Source organism: Aythya marila, assembly GCF_965140915.1.
Source record: "Aythya marila genome assembly, chromosome: 15".
NCBI lineage: Eukaryota > Metazoa > Chordata > Aves > Anseriformes > Anatidae > Aythya > Aythya marila.
In genome coordinates this window covers 11,603,507-11,623,183 of record NC_139056.1, presented here as the reverse complement: position 1 = coordinate 11,623,183, position 19,677 = coordinate 11,603,507, and the positions used below count along the sequence as shown (strand labels likewise).

At 38.8% G+C, this 19,677-nt stretch overlaps 1 protein-coding gene across 3 annotated transcripts in view; it reads left to right on the top strand.

The window, feature by feature from the left end:
• The window catches only part of PRKAR1B (protein kinase cAMP-dependent type I regulatory subunit beta), a 99,699-nt gene that overhangs the window by 50,790 nt on the left and 29,232 nt on the right, over positions 1-19,677 (top strand). For all 3 annotated transcript variants that reach the window (XM_082772253.1, XM_082772254.1, XM_082772255.1), the window contains exons 5-7: positions 5,880-5,941; positions 6,685-6,731; positions 15,959-16,117. In XM_082772253.1, the coding sequence (XP_082628379.1) occupies positions 5,880-5,941; positions 6,685-6,731; positions 15,959-16,117 (268 nt within the window). The remainder of the gene's footprint in view (positions 1-5,879; positions 5,942-6,684; positions 6,732-15,958; positions 16,118-19,677) is intronic.

The following is a 19,677-nucleotide window of genomic DNA, read 5'->3' as shown; positions in this document are numbered from 1 at the left end:
TCAGTGTTGTACATCAGCAATGACATGCAGTGTTTTTAGGATCAAGCTGTGGATCAAAGGTTTATACTTACATGGTGTGCACCACATAACACAGAGCCTCCCATTTGTTTGGTGGTGAAGTACTGCAATTATTCCTTCATTGCATAGATGTTAATTGAACCCAGTTGTTGGTTTTAAGTTCTGTGCTCTTCGTCCTTACAGGGCAGGAGAAGCTTGTTGTTAGAACAATTGCTAGAAAGTTGTTATCTTTTCAGGAAATGAATCATAAGAATATCTTAGACAAGCAGGAGAAGAGAACAACCTCCAAAACTTCAGAAATCTTAAAATAGTACCCAGATACAAGAGTTACAGCTAAAAAAGGCAGAGTTGTTATCAACCATGTTTACGAAACTTTAAGAATACATGAGTCAGAAAGGTTTAAAACACTGAAATTCTCATGCTAGAGCAGTCTTAATCAAAGGAAAAGTTGCATGTCTTTGTTGAATTATGCCAGAGTAACTACATATCTTTTAAACCTATCCTCAACAATACAGGGCTTTCTTTGTTTTGTTAGAGAGATAGCAAAACAAGAAAAAATGCTGTGTAGCACACATATTGAAGGCTTTCAGAGTTTGTCTGCAGGATGAAATTGTTCTGATTGAACTCTGACAAATTATAACCTGCAGGTATAACGAGGATTTTCCATTTTTGTCTAACACATATACATTTTGTCTATTCCGTTTTTCCTTTCCTGTAATGCATTCAGCACAGCAAGGGCTGGAAAGAAATCTGATTGTGAAACTGATAAATTGTCTTACATAGTTTCCCTATTTTGGCCATTGCCATGGTCTGGTTCTGAAAGTGCTTGGAATCCTTGTTCTCTCGCTTTGTTTTAACAAGCTTGGTCTCAGTTGCCCATTGCCAGTACTATATTACCTACACTGCACATTATTATTTTGCCTATCTCATATACTGTGCTGACTCCAGGCAGCCTCAGTGTAAAAGCAGATGAGATGATTTATTTTTATCATTCAGTTTTTCTCGTGAGAAAGAGAAGCTCCTGGGCCTGCCCTCTCTACTAGCTTCTTCTTAGTGCAGTCATTTATGTCTTGGCAAACAGGGTGTATAAAATGCTACTGAATTAAATCAGCAAAGTGTTTCATCATACTTATTTTGCAATCAGTGTGATAGATTGTTTACTGGTATAAACCTTTGCTGCCTCATTGATTTGTGTGGCGTTTTCCTTTTTTGCATGAAAAGGGAGTTGGCTCAGCCTGTGCAGGTGTCAAGAAGTCATACAAATGACAGACAGCGGAGGGTCAGACCCTATGATTTCAACTCTGACCACAGCCATTTCCAGTTCTCCTGTACACCCATGGAAGATGCTTCATGTGCTAAAACTTGCTGCAAGTCTTTGATATCTTTGACCTTTCTGAAAATGTCTTTTGCATTTTGATATTCCCTAAGAAGACAGGTGGTATTTTTTGATTGAATAGATAGAGATTTCATGTCTAAACACATTTCTTGTTCTGACTTTGTTGGACTAGTTAACTGTTCTGTATGTTCTGTGCTGCTCACATGCTTCTCTTATAATTTGTTTTTGAAGGATACTATCAAAAAGTTAAAAATAATTAAATGTGCAGAAATCCCCCTGGAAAACATTAGTAATGTCCTGCTAGTGCCTCCCTTTGGATCCAAATGTGGGTATTCTTGTACATACAAACCCACTTGCAACTATAGTTCCAAAAGTTGTCCTTGATACCTTCTGGTTGGAACAAATGTTTGGCTCCAGGTGCCACAATTAAGCAGACACTGATCCTCTGGAAGCAGGTAGGGAAGTTGTGAAAAAAAATACAGAGCCTATCAAAAACTATTAAAAAATTTGGCTCTGAAGAGGGTCAGAGACAGCCCTCCAAGGACAGATGCCGAGCCCAGGAGGTGCTGGGTGCAGTGCATCACTTGTGGCTGCAGTCTCATGGAACAGCTGCTGAAATACCAGAAGTGGTTGCCCTGTTTTCTTCTTCCATCACCTGCACAAGTCATCTGGAAACATGGCAAATGATAACATTTCCATTTGAACAAAATAAGGAAATCCCTGTGAGCAATTCTCGTTTACGGCACAATAATAAAAACCCTGGCAAAAAATCAAGCCCTTTCCATATCAGTTCAGCACACAGAATTGCTAGCACAGTTGATGTCAACAGCTAAATAGCTGGTGCAGAGGCAGAAGACAGAGGCTGCTGTGTTCTTAGTGGTGCAGCTCAGACAGAGAAAATGAAATCACGGTAGTTCAACATTGGGCGAAGACTTAACTAGTGATTTTCTGGCTTTCTGTTTATGCTGTAATGTAGGGACATGCATGCATGTGTCTGTCTCAAATTATTTAACAGTATTTAACAATACTTTCAAAACCAAGAAATGCAATTACCTAATTTTGCAGAGCTGTAGGAGAACATGGCTACAATCTTTGCTTGATGGTGAGATGGTTGCAGCACTGTATTTTTAAGGGCTTCTTTTTTAGCCATAATAATCAGCAAATTATTTTGAATGGCTTAAAAACATAAACAGGTGCATGAGGCAAGAAGAAAACAACAGGCCATATTTTGACCTTGCTATATTATTTATGCCTTCTATGAGTGCCACTTCTTAACTCATGCGGTATTTAAAGCTTGATTTGTTTTCTCTACATAGTACAGACTCAGGATGAGGCTGAAACTGAATGTGGAACATAGGACATTTACTGGGGAGGTGGAAAATATGTCTGCTTATTGTAGTTTCATATTTTGGCTTGGGTCAGGAACAAATCTTTCAAATTTTCAAAGTATTTTGGCATGTTGATCCTTGTGACATTTTTGTGTTTATTTCAGCAACTGCGAATAAAGGCAATAAGAAAATTCTCAAAACAGATTTTACACTTAGTCTGAATTAAATGAAAAGCCAGATTTCATACAGGGACCTGAAGCATTCGGTACATTAGATAATGATAATTTCCAGAAGGGTGGTTTTCTTTGGTGGTATTCTAAATGTCCCGGCTTTTGGCTGCCAAACTTGTAGGTTGAGAAACTTTGAGGCTGCCTCTTGATCCATATCATCTGAGATCTGAGTCTGTTTAATGAATCTCAAACTGAGCATCCAAAAGCAGAAACACTCCGGCTCATTAATCACTGTGAGAGATCTTGGCCTATCCATATAAATTAAGAACAATAGTTCCCAAGTAGAAAGAAACATGACTTTGTATTTCCAGTGACAGTCATGATATTACTGGTCACTTACATTTGTTTATCAAAGATATGTCCTTGTTTCACTTTGGAGATATAAATCAACACCACCACAATTACAGATAACATGTGTGTCTGTGTGTTTATATGTGTTTGTATGTATTTTAGGCTAATGTTTGATGATGTATCCTTCAAAGGTCTCTTTAAAAATCCAAGCCTTCATCTAATAAAATGAAGACCTTGTTGAAAATCATTGTATTTGTGATGGAAGGAGGCAGCAGAATATTCACGTAAAACAACTGCCAACAGACTTTGGGTTCATTACACCTTCCACTGAAAGTTTTGGTCAACGAGTTTTTTGAGAAAACTATGAAGTGTTGTAGAAATGAGATGTGGAACATTTAGGAGAAGGACACAGTGCTATACATAATTTATTGGGCACTGTTTGTACAGTCAATTGTTAAGTTATAAATAAAATACAGCCTTAAAACAAAGATGAAAGGCTGAAATTGTGGGTAGTTATTTCCTCTGCATTTCTATTCCAAAAAAAATGTTTCCAAGTTTGTTCAAGCAGTCACATTTTGGTTTGGTTATTGATATTCACAGTGTCATATCTATTTTTGGATGTTTCACATTGAAGACTTTATTCTCTGCCATTTGGTGAAGTGCCTTCTCCTCCAGTAAATGTTGCAGAACTCTTCGTACAGCACAGTGAGGTGACCAGGCCCAGTGGAGGGGAAATCATGGGGAGGCAGATGAGGCTCTGTTGATACCAAGTTTCCAGGTCCCAGAGCTACTGAAGAACAGGTTGACTTGCCTCATTGACACAAGGTCCCCTCAGTGACTGTTCCTGTTCAGCACCTAACATCATGGTACTTTTCCCCAGCACTATGCTCCCATTTCTTTAGGCTGAGAGTGGGCACAGGAACCAGCTCCACGGCCTACACCAGACTGATGCTTGTTTTCTGCCAACAAAGAAGTCCCTGAACTGGAGAAATCCCTGAACTGGAGAAATGCTTAACCCATGTAAGCTCATTAAAAATGAGTTTAGTGGATGTAAGAATACAGTCCACATACTTGTCAGAATAATTTATTATAGGTCTTTGCATCGGTGCTCAGAATGGGGTGCGAACATGGTCTCTGCAGCACCTCTGAGCAGGCTTTTTACCAGTGATAGAAGCATTTCCTAAATGTGAGTGGAAATAGCACAGGGTGGGCCTGATGAAAAAACAGGGGCAAAAAGTATCATCTTAGTATAGGTCTAAGCATCCCTTGCCGGTACTCAGGAGCAGCGGGAGGTGCTTGGGTTCAGATCTCCCACTTCTGCGAGTGGTACTGACCCAGAGCCCTGGTACTCCGTCTCAGCCATGGGAGCAAAAACGTTCTGGCTGCTTAAGAGGAAAGACATGACCAATTTGAACTTAGGAGTGAAACATTTCCTAGAACTGAGCCTGAATAAATTCTGGAACAGTTGAACAGGAAATAAGCTAATAATGGGATTTTACAATATGCATTTCCCATATAAGGCATTGAAATGCAACACGGGTTTGTTGCTGATCTTCTGGCTATTTTGATGAAAATGTTACATTTCTCCACTGTTTGCACTCCTTTACGTTTGTGAGGAATTTGCTCCATTCCATTCTAAGGGTTTCATCTCGCCTCCCTCATCGGTGGTCCTCGAACGGACCATTCCCACTTCGGACCAGCGAAGAGCCTACTTAACAACTCCGCCTGGCTGCCTTTTGTTTGTGTCGGGGAGCTATTTCCTTTAGCCCTTGCTACTGATGCATAGGAAGGGGAAGAGAGGTGGGGAGCACCCGGCTCAGTGCTGTTCATGTGTCTGAAAATAAGTTCCCCAAAACCCCGGTGTGGAGAGAGGAAGCCCTGGCTCCAGGGAGCCTGCTGTCTCCCTCAATAAACAAAGGACTGGGTTTGGGCAAGTTGCCCAAAGTGTTGGTGCAGGGTGCGTTCTCGCCCTTACTGCTCTGCCTGGCCTTTTAAGGATATGTGACAGTATGCTTAAGAACACAGTAAGGTGTGTAATTCAGCGGTGATTAATGAGGGAAAGGCTCTTCTGTAGCTTCAGCGTTTCTATAGCATTGGTCATACTCCCTTCTCACTAGTAACTCGCTGAAGTGCAACTAAGATTTTCAGTTTAGCCTCCTGTCTGCTGCACTGTAAGTGTAATCTCTTGCCAGCTCTTATGCTGCGTTAATTTAGAGCCATCTACCTTTCCAAATGTACTCTGCATTGTGGAACAGGTTTTGCTTGTGAATGTGAGGCCAGATGTTCAGAAGAGCAAAGCTCCCATTTAGGCATCTAGCAATTACTGCTGTGACACATACTGATTGCAGCTGAAAATCTGAAATCTGTCTGCTTAGACAATAAAATATTCAAGCTGGCTAGTTTGTGTAATGCTGTAAGAAGTGGCCTATGTGCATATAATTCAGGAGTTCTTTCAAAATAGCATGCACTGAATCACGGCCTTAGTTTTAAACGACAGCTTGTGCCAAACTAGTTATTTTGGTTTCTTGCCAAGCAGGGGTTCTCTTGCAACTAATATTTTCCTTTTCTTTTTCTGCCATATCTCTTATTGAAGGCTTAATGCAACAACGGCTGTAGGTCTACTGGTTAGATAAGAAATACGTCTGATTCATTAACAATTTTTTCTTTCTTTTCCAGTGACATATTTGATGCCATGTTTCCCGTTACACATATCGCAGGAGAAACAGTCATACAACAGGGTAATCCTTCCCCTCTTCTTTACCCTTGCATGTTTGTGTAGACTGTATGATTCACATCTCTCCATTTGAGAATCCACCATCTTTGCTTAGTGGGAAGAACGACCATATTCCACAAGCTTGTAAGTGGCGGGCTATATCATAAGTTCATTGATGTGGGCACAATCTTTTGTTCACAATCTTTCCTAATATATGTAGAGCTCTCTAGGGTTTCAAACTGCTGTGGTTAAATGTAGATAAGTAGTATTTTAAATTAAAACGTTCATTCCTTAAGATATTCAGGAAGTAAAGCACAACTCAGAGTGTGCAAGGGTGGCACAGGCTAGCTGAAGGTAATTAGAGGTGGAAAATATTTTTGCAGTTGTTGGGAATATTCAACACCTCATTGTGCTGTATCATAGCTATCACACTTGGCAACTTACCTGCATGCCTGCAGCATGTTGTGGAGGACTTCAGTACCCTCAGGATATACTAAAGCCTCTTGCTTGTTTATATTGAATAAAGTGTTGAATCAATCAAAAGAGATAAATTAATGCAATTGAAAAATACTAATAGGAAGAAATCATAGTGATAGTTTGATTTATGAAGGAAAGTAGGCAAGGATGTTTCAGAAAATGAATCTCCCTGTAAGTAATCTGGTGTACAGGCCTGTGCAAATATGTACAGAATTAAATATGGAGACAGGAAATAAGTGACTAGTTTAGCAGACCTTCAGGAAACATTCACCGTTTATATTTTGCTTCCAGGTGACGAAGGAGACAACTTCTACGTGATTGACCAAGGCGAGGTGGATGTAAGTACACAGTTATGGTCTGATGCTTAATTTGATTTTGTGTAATAAACTTTTATGCACTGGCACACAACTTTATCCAGCCATGTTCTGTGGTTCTGTCTCCTTTGTTCTTGAAATAGATTTCACAGGATTGGTCTCATTACTTCTTCACTTTTGTTGTGTTAAGTCATTTGTGCATAATTTTATAATTGGCATGTTTTACATCCTAGCTTATTTGTCCATTTCAGGCAGGAAAATACGGTATCAAAAACAAGCAAATGACATTATCTTCAGAACCCTAACCACACCTGGAGGTGTGCAGTCTTTGGCAGAACAGGCCACCATGCTGGAATGCACCCGAGGGTTCAGATCAACCATAAGGAAAATATTTTCTTTAATCAGTTAGCTTAGCTCATGTGTTTTTTTTTCTTCCAAATTGAGATACAGCCTCAGGCAGCTAGTTTCATCTCAGAAACCTTAATTTGCTTTTAAAATTAGATCCAAATATACGAACAATGCAGCATATTAATAAAGCAAGGATTATTATAAGTGTAAAGTGATCTGTTAGACCACAAAATGTTTAAAGGAGTGTGTGGTGGTTTAATCAGCAAGTCTTTGAAATGCAGCTTTCTTCTGAAACTGCCTTCCACATTGTAATCTATTCACCTCTTATCATATTTATGCTGTATGAAACTGACCCTTTTGCAGTTTTGCTGCAAGTTTCTCATTTGACAGAATTCTCTATACACATATTTCCTACCAAGGGTTGTTGGGTAGGATGGGTTTGCTCATTAGCAACATTGCTCTTCAACTGCCCAGATGAGTTTTGTCTGGAATACTTAAAGGAGAAAGTGATTTATTTTAAATCCAGGCAGGAGGCATACGGTTATTTTAGTGAAAGTTATGGTTTTTTTTAGAAGTCTCTTTGTGTCAGGAGACCATCTAATTGGTATTGTTGGGAATTGAGAAACCTCACATGCTGCCTCTGCCTCTGGAAGCTGCTTCTCAGGAAATCCACCTGACTCACTGTTCCTATCAGGCATACCTCTCAATAGCAAACATTGCCACATACACAGTGCCATAAAATAAAAGAACAATATTTATAGAACAGTGCTAAAATTTAGTTTTAAAATAATTGGTTCAGTCCTGATACTGAGCTTAATGACTTCACTGGCTTTGAATCAGACCCACAAACATACGCAAATGCACTATTGAAGTTATAGATTAATCTTCGTTAAAAACAATTTGCCTTCACTGAAAACCTTTAGGAAAGTATTCTCCAATGTTTGGCTCAGGAACAGAGGGGGTCCAAATGACCTAAGAAAACAATCTCAAAATGCTTGCAATTAATTGCAACAAAAGATATCTTCCACATGCACACATCACTTTTACACACAAAGCACTGACAAAGTGGGGAAAATAAATGTCCAGGGCCTAGTTTTTTATCTGCTTGTAAAACCATCACACAAGGTGCTTTGAAGATTTTCTGTAACTGGTGGTTGCCTCTGTGGCCAAGGTGGCCTTATCTCTGCAAATGCTGAGAAGCACTTGCTTAGAGCATCAGTGGCTCTATTCTCTGTCAGGGAAGACAGCACCTTAGTTTCCTTCCCTGGTAAATCCTGACACCTACTCAAAAGCACTGTTACTACAGCATGCTAGTTGTATATCAGAGGTTCTGCTTGTTTTTTATGAATAAAGTTGAAATTCTTTCAGAAGTAATCTTCACCAGAAATGGTTCAAGACGTGTCCAGATCATTTTTAGTTGATGATTTCTTGAGTTCATGAAAGTCTCATGCAGAATAATATTACATTTCCCAGAACATTTCAGGGGCCTTTGAGGTTTTTGAGATAGGAGTTGGGGTAAAACTTGAAAAGTAACTAGAGCAACTAAGTAGCCTCATTGCCACTGCAGTGCAAGTACCTACAGGCTCTTAAACTCTACAGAGGTTTTTGAAAATTTTATCCTAGACCCCTGGTTTGACAGGCTGGTGAGCAAGCAGGTGAGCAATCCTGTTGACTTTTGTGAGATTCATGTTTAGGATTAACTGATCTTAGGAGTGCTTTCCTGAACAAGGGAAGTACCACCCATTATTTGCTAAATAAAGAGTGTAGCACACAGCTTTGTTTTACGCTGTTAGAGTTGAAGGCAGAAATTCTGTTTGTATTCTGATTAGTTTGCAGTTTTCCAGTCAATTAAATAAGATATGGGATATTCAGTCTTCCTGCCTTGTCTCAGAGATTTCCAAAGATTTCTAAGAAAAAAAGAAATTGCTGGATTCCTTTGAATAGATCACACCTTCATGTTCCCAAGCATTCTCAATCTCTACTACCCTCACTGCTGAAAGCAGCCTGTAGCTGCTAGGAGAATGATCAAAGTGGAAAGATCCACAACAATGTCATCCTGACGCTTCCCAGATCCGTGGATGGGCAGTTTTCTGACGTGAGCAGTGGGACAAACACATCCTAATTAGACTTAGATGTCATTTTGACTGTGCTTATTCCAGGACCAGCCAAAGCTCCTGACTCTTTATGTCTTGAAAAACTCTTCTGTGACCAACTATCATGATGTCCTCCTTCAACATCCTCCTTCCTTCATCCTGGTGGACCTAACTGCTGCAGTTCCATCTCCTCAGCTGGGTGCTCTCTCTTTCCTAAGCCTTGCTTACATCTTCAGCCAAAAAATAAATGAATTCCTTTGTGAATTACTGTGGAAGGCACAAGAAATATTCAGTCATCCAGGAGCAAGTTGCAGCTACACCATGGGACCTACAGAAATTACTTATGGAAATTGCCTTTGCTGTGAAGCATGCAGGGAAACAAGCCCTATCCCCCAGAGATTAAAACTTGTACCAGGGCAGTTGGTGCAGAGCAGCTCATGCCCAGTAACTTGCTTGTGTATAAGGCAGTGGCTCCCAGCCCCCATGGGTGTGCGCTGTCAACTCTGTAAATATAGTGCTCCCCAGAAAAAAAGTTCTTCCACTTTCTGGGCAACAGTGCTAAAATCCTTGTTGTCTGAAGAAAATCCAGACCGCTAGTAACTGAGCTGCAGTTCATTTAAGCCTTGCCAGATACTTTTTTGGCATGCTTCCACCCTTCTCCAAGAAAAAAAAGCTACTTGGAGAGTAGACAATTGACCCCGAGACTTAAAGCCTCAAGCCATTTTCTGCCTAGTTCAGCTGGTGTTGGCATATGCATTGAGGCTTTTAACCCCTGGCCAGGCTGTGCTTTCATCATTTCCATGATCTGCACAGAAGTGGCAGGTATGCCTGGACTGTGGATCCAAGGAGCAATTTACTCTGAGCAGCCAGGTTTACCATGCACATGCACAGATACATATAAATGAAATCGCAGTTACCATCATAAAATTTCCATCCCCTGGAAGAAAGTTAGGGCAAAACTGAAATAAAATCTATCAACCAAGCAAAAAACAAACAAACAAACAAACAGAAATTACCAACAAAATGGGGATAACAAAAGCAGCAAGTAGTGTTCTGAGTTAGGAAAAAGAAACATTCTAAAGTAATTTACCATTAGTCTTGGGATAGGCACCCAGAAAAGTAAGTAAGAACATCTCCAATTTTTTTAGAAATAATCGAAGTCAAATTGGAAGTATGATTCAATAACGTATTTTGAAATATAATATGTTATCCTCAACTCTTTTCCTTTCTTAGAATATTAGCACCCTGTTAGCATAACCACAGATTAAAGTATGTGTACATTTCCTTCCTGTTATTACTGTGGCCAGCCCAATAAGATGGAATACCCCTCAGTTCACAAGCACGCTGCCCTTCTTGACATGAACTGTGCACCAAGGGAGAAGAGCACATTTTTTTTATGTAAAAAGTTTTTTTAATCTCACTTCCTTATGGCAGTGAAGAAGATTTGCAATTATGTGGCAACTGTTGTGAAGTTAATAAAGCAGACATCCACAGAGATGCTGGTAGCACTTTTACCTAACTTTAAAGAAATCAAAGCGTTCTTCAAAGAATGCAAAAGCCATAGGAGCTGAATATGAAAGGTTCTTGGTTGCTGGCTGTTATTTTCAGGTCATTTCTTTACAGCAGCTTGCGATCTGTCTTGTATACTTACTCAGCTAAAAAGTGTGTAAGCCATCACCTTACTGCTTTGCAGCACTTCCCAGAACATCGTTTGTAATGAAGAAATCAGGAAAAGGTGGGTCTGGGAGAAGCTGGATTTTCTGTGTCGTATTCCAGGTGCTAGAAACCAGGATGGGAAAGGTATTGTACCAAAGCAGGCACTGGGTGGGAAGGGGCATGATAAAGTTACCGATCACAGTCTTCCTTAGCTCTCCAGGGTTGAGGAGAATTGTAAACTCATGACCTGGCCCTGCATATGGATAAAGTTTATACTAGGTAGATAATGGCATGAGGTTTGAAGTTTCAGAGGTCAATTGTCTACCGGAAGCTTTTCTGCTTGGAGACATGTGAACGTATGCCAAAATGTATCTGGCAGAGCTTAAATTACAGCTTCCAGTAAAGATGTTGAAAGCACCTGCTAAAGTATGTGTCTTGCAAAAATCTCTAATCCATACTTCTAAATATAAAAGTGACTTCCTGTTTATTATTTTAATCTTATAACCTCACATTTTTTACTTTAAAAAGCACCATCAACTACCATTTTAGAACAGATGTATTTTTTAGACCCAACAACTTCCCATTCTATTTAATGTCATGGCAACTTTCTACAGTCATTCTCAGGTTTTCTTCTTGTAAAACAACAGCAGTCAAAATACAGTATAGTGAAAATTAAAGGGAAAACTTTTCAGTATTTTTCCTAAATAGCTTCTTTGTTTACTGTATTAAGTTATATTTGGAGCTGTAAAGTAATATTATGGACAATAGATAAGATTATCTTTTTACTGTAGTTCAAATCTTCTTGAGGCCCTTATTTGTATATACAAATTGTCTAGTTTGTATATACAAAGATGAAAATTACATAGTGGTGTATGTGAGAATAGTGCTGTTTTTTAAAACTAGTTATGTTTTATAATCCATAGGTCACTTTTTGTTTGAATTCTTCCATCTTTAAGGTTTTTCCTGTTTGACACCTTTCTAATTTTGGAAGGATACTTTCTGAAATTTTAAACATAACTTCTTAAAGCTTGGAGTTTTCAGCTTGAATTTTTAGGATACTGAAAGCAGTCTCCAAGTTAGTGTATTTATATTTAAGAAAAACACATTCGTACTACAAATAAACCACTGGCTTTATTTGGGAAAACTACCCACATATAAATATCCTTCATGTCTAAGACTTGCTTATTTTTCCAAGACGAACTAAACCTCATCTTCATTTTTGGATAACAAATATTAAGGCTTGACAAGACACAAAGCACAAATTATTACAAACAGATTTGAGGGAGGGAATTTAAGATCTGAAAGTTGCAATGCCTGGAACAAATTAGATTGTCCACATAGATCACAAAGTGGCAACAAAAAAAATGCTAAATGTCTACTTGAAATCTGTGATACAAAATTACAGATTTGGTAGTAGAGGTAAGTTCACTCCTATACAGCTCAGAGATATATGTTCATATTGTGCTTTCGAAGTAAGATGGTTATATTACTGTGGTAAGGTCACATTGTGCTTCTCTAGACAACAGGAGGATGGATGAGGCCAAGATGCATTCCTGTTACATTGAGCATTGTGTGACTCATTGCATATTCTCTCGCAGTTAGCACATATGTATATCGTGGACTATGAAGAACGGAACCGCTGATGCTCACAGACGATTTTTCCCACTTGTCTCCTAAAAAAAACCTAAAGTGAACCAAGTTGCGTGATTTTCAAGCCCACAAGAATCACACTGCTCATACTACATGGTGGAAAACAATAGAAATCTTAAATACTCTTGATCTGTGGAAAGTAGGTGGTCCTGATGGCTTTATTCCGCCTCATATTTGGGCATTTGCAGTTACACATTTCTGTCCAGCTGCATGAAAAAAGAAGGTTCCAACTATTACAGAACTGTGATCAGCAGGTCAAGTAACAAGTAGGAATAATTCACTTGTGTACTCGCTTCTTTGGTTAGAGTTCCCAGTTGCCTAAAACGGTCTGAGCCAAAACCTCAGCCCAATATTTTTTTAGGATAAAGTAGGTGATCATCTGAGCTGCTGCCATATAACACTGGCTTTCATTAGCTGTTCTGAGCCTAAAATAGCTTTACTTCCTACACCTTACAAGCAGAACCACTTTCCTTTCTACTTCTTATCTTTTTTTTTAAAAAAAAAAAACAACAATTTGAAAGGGAATTGTGGAGTTGAACTCTGTAAAAGGGCAGAATGGCATTGTGATGTATCATCAATGCACTTTAACATCATCATGAAGACAAAAGTTAATTGTTGACTTAGGCCTATTCAGAGAATGATGTGCAATGGTTTTCCTCTTAGAAAACAATAGTTATTCTCAATCTGTTTCGTCTTTTGAAGACTGATATTGAAAATGGCATTTTTATTGGGGGAGTGAATGCTGAGCCCAAAGACTGTCAGATCAATGATTTGGTTTCACTTCAGAGTACTTTAAACCTGACACCCTTGGGGTGGGGGAATGACTATTTGCATAAACTGTTTATAGGCTAGATGTCAAACATCTTTCGGGGAGTCTTGTCAAGTAAGACAGTAAAATTAGTCTTAAAGCAGATTTGTAGTAGCCTCTGTTTACAACAACTGTGTAACAGAAAATGACCATCCTTCACTTGCTCTCTCTTGAGTTTTACCAGCTTAATTCCCTTCTGGGCCGCAGACATAATGCACAATGCTTTAAAAAGAAACGTCAACCATACTTCTTAAAAAGGTGTTGGAATAAGTTTATTTTCTGCTTTTAATTCAAACCCTGGTTTGTATTCCTCAATGAAATTGTCACTGCATTTAACAAATCATTTTACCAAACTGCTTCTTGTGCAAGAATAAGAACTGTTCTTCACAAAAGCGCACAGAAACACATGTATTTTTGTGTGCTAAAATTAATAAAGGATACTGACATTCACACTGTAGTCCAAAATGTATTAAAATCTATTACACTTTCCCTATTGACCCTAGGAATTTTTTGACAACCTCAGAGATTGGGCTAGATGATATTAGAGGTCTTTTCCAACCTAAACAATTTTGATTCTGTGACTTTGGTTGAAGTTTGTACTGAGGACATGAATTAGCTGTAGTAAACCCGGGGTCCATCTGATGAAATACCCCACAGTAAGAGTGTATCCCTACATTCAAATATGCATGTGGTCAAGTTTGCAATGGATTAACTGAGTTTCACACAAATTTTCATAAAAACTTTCATACATTATGTTACCAGCTTTTAAGAATCTTAAATCTATTTATCCATTTCTCCTTTTTTTGTCAGAAAAAAAAAAAAAAAGATCCAGAACCAACAGTATTACCTGCTTGTTTCACCTACCAGGAAAATGCTTGGGTTTGTCAGGGTTTTTAAAACTTCTTTTTCTAGTTTCATCTTTGAGGAGAATCAGAAGTAAATTCAATGTTCTGTGCGAATTTCTTTCTGCAGGGAGTGTAAAAGTTTGAAAGGAAACGCTGTTGTTATTCTCTTGTGTGATATTCTCCTACGTGTCATTCCTTCTGTAGTGGCAAAGAAAAGAAGCTGCAAACACCTTTTGTGGCTTGAGCTCTTTCTTGGCAGTCTGCTACCACCTGCCTATTTTGGATTCTTTTCCCCATTTATTTCAACCCCTTGATCTTTGATGCTCCAGGAACATAAAGAGCCACAACATTGTCCGGAATCCAGCAGCGATGCTAATACTGCTCCTTTTCAGCTCTTTCCCAAGAGGTCCCTTGATCAGCTGAACTGCTCCATGGCCTCATCTAGCTCCTACTGAAACAGCTTTTCACTCACCTCAGTAGGAGCCAGATGAGATCTTAATTGAATATTGGGAAGATAAATTGGGATTGATTCCAGCTGTAGTTTGTAATATGCCTTTTCATCATAAAATGAAGGTATAAGTAAAATTAATACCGACAGTTCGTTGAATTTTGACCCTAGTTCATTTATTTTGGTCACTGTCTTTTCTCATGCGTAGCTTGAATACACTTCTATTTCATGTTTTTAAAAACTGTTCATCTGCTACTCCGCAACTGGTAATAGGCTATGGCCCTTTCCTTTCCTATCATTTCCTGCTAAAGACAAAGATACCTGCATATTTTCTTCATTATATTTTTCTTCACAAAGCTTCCACAGAAGTAAAATTAATTCTTGTTGATTTCTGTTGTTGGCCTGTGACAAAGGGGGACATATTCTGCACCAGATAAATGCACACAGCCTTTCCTACCCTCTAAACTCACTGACACATTAACAGAATGAAAAGGGTTTATTGTGTAGGCTTTTACCAGCAAGGCTACAAGCTAGCTGCAGAATACACAATCCATACTCATTTTAGAATACATTATTATCTCTCAGGAGCTGTATGATCAATGAGAAATTCAGCCCAGTGTAAAGCACCTGCCTAAGCCCCCTCTTCTCTAGCAAAGTTTTTACATAGGACTCAAGCGTAGGACTTCTCAAATTCTGTGTCATCCGGGAGTGATGCTGTGTGTAGTGGTATCAATCCATGCCGTGTTTCGAGAGGATGTTATCTAACAGCCTTTGGGCCAAACATTGCTTCACAAGTTCAGATGCCTGAGTTACAGATGAAGGATGATTCTGTGTGTAGCTTCCCAAATCCAAAGCACTTGGTACTCTTCACTAAGGAAGAAACAGATTTCAATAGTTATGTTTAAATGTGGGAGGCACTAAGCCTAGGGAGGGAAAAAAAACAACATTCCTTTTCAGAAGATGTTTCCCTGTCTTAAGTGTTTTTAATTTCATGGCCATGGTGCTTTTCGGCAAACCTCATTATACGTATCAACAAATCTCCTTCCTTTCAAGTTTGACAGTGTTAATAAAAAGCCAAAGTTGTGACAGTTCTGCTTGTTGACTGTCTGAGCCTCAAACACAAGAGGGAAAAGCCGATGCCAGTTAACCACAGGAGCTGAAAATGCAGAGAGTAAATACCAGCATTGTACTGAAGCAAGACAACTTGAAATTCTGTCCACAAAGCAGGTTGTTGCCCTCTTTGTGACTCACTGAGGAAACTGCTACGCTCTTGTTTTCTTTCTGTGTCCCCAGCATTGACTATTAGAAAGGAAACTGCTAATAGCTTTTTAGGTAACTGGCAGGAGAAGGAAAGCTGCAGCTAAAACCCCAAACTGGTTTTGCTTCTCTTTTTGCTTGTGTAGGTTTATGTCAATGGAGAGTGGGTCACCAGCATTGGAGAAGGAGGTAGCTTCGGGGAGCTGGCACTGATCTATGGTACACCCAGGGCTGCCACGGTCAAGGCCAAGACAGATCTCAAGCTCTGGGGCATCGACAGAGACAGCTACAGACGCATTTTAATGGTAAGTTCATGGGGAATTACTTGTTTATGGAGCTAATATTTTTTACTTTCTTTTGTAGTGCCAGTGCTTTTATTCTGTGATCAGATTACCCTGATGGCAGAAAGCTCTGCAGCCTCCGTTTCTATATAAAAGAGAGGACATGACAATTATATCAAGTAACAAAATCAAGTGAAGTAAAAGGTAGCAAGATTCAGTAGAAAGATGCTGATTCAGAAATGCAGTTGAATAATGTTATGAATAACTGTTATACCTGAATAACTGCTGACAACTATGAAAGCTTCAGGCTTCCCTTACCCACCTAAGCTAATGCAAGTCCTCTCCTTCTTGTTCATCTCAAAATGTCATCACTACCCCTTGCCTATGGGGTCTTTGAACTTGTATCATGAACTCTTGAAGGCAGGCAATGCTAGGGAAATCCTAAAAAAAAAGCCTCAGTTGGACTCTGCCCTCCATCTTTGTCAGCCAGCACACAGCCACAGATATCACAGGATGCGAAGCTGCAGTCTGTGCTGACAGTTCATGGCCCTGCTCCTTTCAGACTCCCTGATCTCTGCAGCAAAGCTCAGCAGACCTTCTGGGCACCTGGGGTGTGTGCTAGGTTATGGGTTTGCTGTCAGTTCTTGAGTTGTGTGTTTATAATGAAAACTCTGACAGATAATTATCTTTAGCAATGTCATAACTTTTTTTTGAGTGTTTGTTTCTGATCTCAATGTGCCTATCATTTCCTTTTCCAGAAAATATTCCTTCTTTTTTATTATTTTTTTTTTTGGATAATTAACAGCTCTATGTAAAGCTTCTTTCTCAATAGGACTTTCCTATAAAAGCTGCATTGTTTCATTATGATCTGAAGAAAATTATACTATGCTCTCAGCATAATAAAGGAATGTGCATTTTGAGATCATATATATATATCCAGCAGATGTCATGGGTAACTGAAAAATTAGCAAAAGGATTGAGTAGATTTTACAGTTAAATGATTAGTTCTTAAGCAACTGAGTGTAAGAATGATCTTTATTTATACTTGTGATGACTGCTAGATGTTTGTTTGAAACATTATTGTTTTTCAGTCTGTATTTCATGGTCTGGGTTCTGTATCACATAAATGAACACCACGCTGACATCCAGGAGAGTACAGCTGATGGAAATATGCTCTATCCCCAAATGTTCAGCCTGCTAGTTCCACAAGATACAGGAATAATGTTGAGAATCATACTGTCTTCTCTCTCCTGTCATTAAGCAGGATGAAATTTTTGAATGCTTCCCAGTGCAGGGAAGTAGTCAGTAGTAACTGAGACCTTTCTTCAAGATATTTCTAAACCATAGGGCAGGAGAACTTCCTAACAGATTTAAAAGGCACATTGAACTTACTTGTCCCATATCCTACACGGATGCAATGGAGGGGTGTCTGGGATAATGGGTGCAATGAACCTGCATGCTGCAAGGAAGGATTGAAAGTATAAAAGAGAAGGAATGTAGATAGAAAATAAATGTCAGTACAAGGCCTACGTTCTTTGGCTTTTTCAAGCATAGCTTTTTATGGCTGCCTTTAACTTTGCTATTTAAGAATTTAAGGTTAAGATTCACAGGCCTTATAGCCCTGAGGTAATTTCAGTCTCAGCAATGATGAAAACAGTGGAACGTAACGTGGTTCAAACTTGTGTGCAATTCAGTCGTGTGTCTGTTACCATCTGATAGCAGGCTTCAGGGGATGCAGAGACAGGATTTTACTAAAAGGGATTAAAGTCCAAGTGGAATAGGCTATGTTTGTAATGCTGGCTTTAGCCATACATATCAGTTGAATATCATGCATTTACTTCTGTTTGGCTCTAGTGTAGTGATAACTGCTTTTCAAATTCATGTAGATTTTGTGAACCGGTGGCCACTGTACCTTTCATAGTAAGCTCATCTTCTGCATTGGATGAGACCTCTAACTTAACAGAACTTCCTTACATCTTTCTCTCCCTCTTTCTCCTTTTTTTTTTTTTCTTTACAGTTGGGGCCATTAAAAATTCTATTACATTAGATACACAGACAGCATAGTTGTCATATTCTCATATTTAGACATGAAATATTTCAGGTAGCAAGGTGATTTAACTGATGTAAGTATTAAAAATGTCCCATTTTTAGTGCTGCCCACTGCAAAAGCAATTTACTTCCCCAGACTACATAGATTCTGCCATCTTCTCATTTCTTTGTAGGTGCAGTGTGGATAATTTCTTGGCTGTAGGTGAAATAAGATGCCTGTCTTTGTGCATTCATATGAGGCAGGTTACAGTGGCTCCCTGCACATTTCCTCAAGCCGAAGAATTAATTACATCATGTTTCAGCGTCTGCGTTTCTTACTTGAAGCTAACTCCACCGTTACTTGGCTGTTCTTGCTGTATTCAGTTTTAAGATGCAGTAGTAGGTGCCTTTCAAGTCCCAGAAAGATTATTTTCTGACATTTAGCCTCTAACCTTATGTTTCTAGAAAGCTGCTGGATATTTTAGATGTAGAAATGCTTCTGCCTTTAAATGAGAAGTAGTAACGCTTAGGATAACTTTTGAAATATATCATTTAAGATGATTCAAAAACTGAGAGGGAGCAGTGTTTTTTTTTTTATTTCCCGTTTGCAAGTACCTTTCCTGTTTGCAAAAAAAAAAATAAAAAAATAAAAAAAAAAAAATCAATGACCTTTTTCTCCAAAGACTTTTTTTTTTTGTCTGTAGTCAGATAAAGTCCTTCCATAACCCGTGATAATGTTTTTTCTTTTGTCTGCATTCCTTCCTGGCCATGACCAGCCCCGTTTTTCTCAAGCTAGTGTTGAAATTTTATTCAAGTTGTAAATATTTATTTGTGAATCATGCCTTCAGGTCCACACTTGCCAAAAAGATTTTATCCTGTCATGAGACACTTGACTCTGTACCTCATTTCTCCTTGCAGGCTCTGTTTTGGTTCTTTGCTTCACATTCAGTCAGCTCTGGTTTTTATTTCTGCTTAGTGCCATTTTCCCCACTTAGAAGTCTCATCGATACTGACTGGTTTATGGTATGAATAAAATGTATCTCAGGAGGTTTGGGAGTTTTGGTTTTCCATTTTCCTGGATAGACAAAGCCTGATGCAAAAAGTTCCTGCTGGCTTTTAGTTACAGTTGTCATCCATTTATTACTTTTGCCTGTCCCAAAAGAAGTTTGTTAAAATAGATATATTTCTTTATATTTCTTTGTCTCAGCTTAGGTACCCTGGTGGCTTGAGGGTCACATTCAAGTTTGTTTTAGCAGCTGTGATGATTGTAAAAGTTGGGATAGTTCTTTTTGTTCAGATTTGCAGAGAAACTGCTTGGCTTTCACTGCAGTCCTTGACAAAGTATTATACCATGAAATTCATCATACTAGATGGATTACAAAAAACACTTCAACATGTTCCCACCTCAGTACGCTCACAAATTATCTACCCATCTGTGTGTTCCATTTGCTTCATAAAATTATCTGTGCTGAGTTCCGTACTTTTCACACTGTTGTAATTTTTTTTATGTACATATTCTCTGTGTGTACATCCGCAAACAGAAATTTATGTATGTA